General features: G+C 60.6%; 1 protein-coding gene across 1 annotated transcript; it reads left to right on the top strand.

Annotated features, from left to right (window-relative positions):
- The first annotated feature begins 6 nt into the window (after positions 1-6).
- On the top strand, positions 7-3,462 carry SOX7 (SRY-box transcription factor 7). Its single transcript, XM_085306505.1, has 2 exons — positions 7-54; positions 1,725-3,462. The coding sequence occupies exons 1-2, from the start codon at positions 48-50 to the stop codon at positions 2,618-2,620; spliced, it is 903 nt and encodes a 300-aa protein (XP_085162631.1). The 5' UTR covers positions 7-47; the 3' UTR covers positions 2,621-3,462.

Here is a 3,462-nt window from a genome sequence, read left to right as displayed (position 1 = left end):
GCCTGGCCGTGCAAAACCCCGACCTGCACAACGCGGAGCTCAGCAAGATGCTCGGTGAGGAGCGGCGAGGGAGGAAAGGGGGAGTTATGTGGGGAGGGGGAAGGAGGGTGGGGGGGGGAAGCATCCCGCGGGTGGGCACCCGTGCACCCAGCGGGCCACCCCGCGGGGTGCGAAGGTTGCCCGGCTCCCGCACCTCCCAGGTGCGTGCACCCTGCTTGCAACGCTGCGGGGTGCAAAGCTTGCCCCGGGTCAGATACCCGTGGCACCCCGTGGGGTGCAGAGCCTGCCTGGCTCCCACACCATGCACCCACCCGGCCACCCTACAGGGTGCAACCCCTGCCCAGGCTTGGTATTCCATGGGTGGGCCGCCGTGCACCCACCCGGCCACCCTGCACACTGCAAACCTCGCCCTGGACCGCCTCTTAGGTTGCAAAACTTGCCTGGCTCCGTGCACCCACCCGGCCACCCCACAAGGTGCAGCCCCTGTCTGGGTCCAGCACCCCAGAGGTGGGCACCCATGCACCCATGGGCCACCCCTCAGGGTGCAAAGCCTGCCCTGATCTGACACCCGGAGGGCACAGGCACACCTGCGCCCACCCAGCCACCCCACAGGCTGCCACCCCAGCCGGGCTGCAGGCCCTGGATGAAGTGCACCCTTGCAGGCACCCTGCCACCCCTTGGGTTTGCAAACCCTGCTGGATGTCCAGYACCCTGGGGCAGACACTGTGCACCCATCCGACCTCCTCTGAGTTCCCAGTGTCTGGGAGCCCCAGGGAGCAGTGCGAGGAGGGACCCACACATTTGCTTGGCTTCTCTTTGCTGACCCACTTCTCCTCAAAACTCACCAGCCCACCCCAATATCACCTGGCCAAGCAGGAGGTGTTTCTGCTGCTTCTCTTCAGGAGTCACAATCCATTTTTAAGACAGGCCTGTTCCCTACGCCTCATCCACTCCTTCCCACTTCTCCCCCTTCCCAATTTCTTATATGAGACCGAGGGAAAACAGAGAAAAAACAGCCCAAAGAGCTTGAGAAAGAGCATCCTGCATTGCAACACAGCTTCACTGTCCACTCTCTTGCCCAAAGTTTGTGTTTTCCCGGACAGTTTTGTGGTGTTTTCTTTAGTGGTTTGGGTTTTCCATGCAGAATCTCTGCTTGTTAGTGTTATTTTTGCAGTCTCTTTGGCGATGGGAGGGCACCAAAGGCATTGCTCCGTATCCTCCTAACCTCCCCCCCTACTTCTGCCCTGGGAAACAGCCTGGGATAACCTCGCTGCGGGATACAAACACTCCCAGCGCCGCTCGTCTSTGGGGCCGTTACGTGTGTTGGGCGCATCTTGTGTGTCCGGTTTTTGGAGTTTTTTGGAGAGTGGCATCGCTTTGCCCTGGTACCTCGGAGCAGTGTAGCACCGTGGTGGCAGGGCTCAGCTGTGTCCCAACCTCTTTTGGAGACTTGGAGGTGGGGGGGGTGTTAGGTGGACCTACCGTGGCATGGAGACCTGGCCTTCACGCTTCAATCCTCCCCTTCTTTGCCATCCCGGCGCCGTCTCGTTCTCCTGCCGGGTTTGCACGCTCCGTGTCCTCCACGTGAGGCCAASAGGAGGCCCCGTTCCAGCCATGGGACATCTCCTCGGCTCTCAGCTACGTGTCCCGGCAGGCAGCCCCCTTCCTCCCGCCGCCACCACCGCTGCCGCAGGCACTAAGGGGAGTTTCCTTCTCCGTTGCAGGCAAATCCTGGAAGGCGCTGAGCCTCGCGCAGAAGCGGCCTTACGTGGAGGAGGCCGAACGGCTGCGGGTGAAGCACATGCAAGATTACCCCAACTACAAATACCGACCCCGGCGGAAGAAGCAGGTCAAGCGGATCTGTAAACGGGTGGACCCGGGTTTTTTGCTGGGCAGCCTGGCGCGGGACCAGAACGCCGTGCCGGAGAAGCGGCCCTGCGGCAGGGCGGCGGGCGAGAAAGAGGGGCCGAGCGAGTACCCGCCTCGCCCGGGGCTGCCGCCCGCCCGGGGGTACCGGGAGGCCCCGGCGGGTGGCAGCGGTGGCAGCAACACCAGTGTGGACACCTACCCCTATGGGCTGCCCACCCCGCCGGAGATGTCTCCTTTGGACGCCATAGACCCCGAGCAGAGCTTCTTCTCCTCGCCCTGCCCCGAGGACCATCACCGCTCCCACCTGGCCGGAGCCACCTTCTCCCCGGAGTACGGGGCCGCTTCGCTCCCGTGCAACCACCACACTCTTGGCCCCTGCATGATCTCTCCGGCCTCCGGCTGCCCTCCCCTCCCTCCTCCTCCTCCCAGCTACTATGCGCCTGCTTTCCACCCCGTCCACCCCCAAAACCTCCATGCCCACCTGGGCCAGCTCTCGCCGCCGCCCGAGCACCACGGCTTCGACAGCCTGGACCAGCTGAGCCAAGCGGAGCTCCTGGGCGAGATGGACCGCGACGAGTTCGACCAGTATCTCAACACCCCCGGGCACGCCGAGCACGGCGGCGCCCTGCTCAACGGACACGCGCCGGCGGCCCCGGCGCCGGCCGGCGGCYCCCACGCCTCCGAGACCAGCCTCATCTCCGTCCTGGCGGACGCCACGGCCACCTACTACAATAACTACAGCGTCTCCTAGGCCGGCGGGCCGGCGGGAAGACCCGGCAGTATTACGAGGGACAACCCCCCGGGGGAGGTGGGGGAGGACATCGCCCACCCGCGAGGGGCCGCGGGGGGGTCTCCGGGCCGCCGCGACGCTCTGCCGTCGGGGCGAGGGAGAGGGACCCGCTCGCCGTGGACTTCCCCCGCCGGGAACCGAGCGGGAAGCGGGGACGAGCGAGTCTCGCCCGGCGCGCTAAAAACTAAATAAATAACYAGAGACAAGGCACCGCCGCGAACTTCAGTCCGTGTCTCGGCCTCCCCCCGCCTCCCTCCCCAGCTGGGAAAATTTATCGGGATGAGCACTTTGGAAAAGAGGCGATAATGTAGCAGGCGCGTTTCTTCTCGAACACCGTCCGAAGGCGAACCCTTGCTGCTCAGCGACGCGGGGCCCARCGCCCCCTCTAACTTCGGCCTATTATCGCGTGTAATAAAGCTGTACATTGATTTATACGTTCCATTATTTTTCCCCCGCGGATTTTGTATTGCTAGAGTTCCCTTTCTTTTCATAAAGACGAAGCTTTATTTTAAATCAGTTATATGACATGATTAATCTTAGTGTTTACTCTATGGCACTTGGTAATGATTAGTTAGCAGCGTGGCTATGATTTTTTTTTTTCCCCCTGGTTTCAGTCCTGAATGTGTATTAATAATAATTGTAAATAATACTTAAAAAAGAAAAAAAAAAGAAAAACCCACAACTTCACAGGTTTTAAGCTAATACAGTCTATCTTTTTGTGTGTGTGACTCTATGCATTTTGAATGAGTGTGGATACGAGTTTGCATAAAATATTTAATTTAAATAAATGTGTTTTTATACAA

The sequence above is a fragment of the Rhea americana genome, unplaced genomic scaffold, assembly GCF_003343005.1.
Source record: "Rhea americana isolate MKP2758 unplaced genomic scaffold, rheAme1 scaffold_240, whole genome shotgun sequence".
Classification (NCBI taxonomy): domain Eukaryota; kingdom Metazoa; phylum Chordata; class Aves; order Rheiformes; family Rheidae; genus Rhea; species Rhea americana.
Note: the sequence above shows the minus strand (reverse complement) of the source record. Positions and strands in the feature narration are given on the sequence as shown.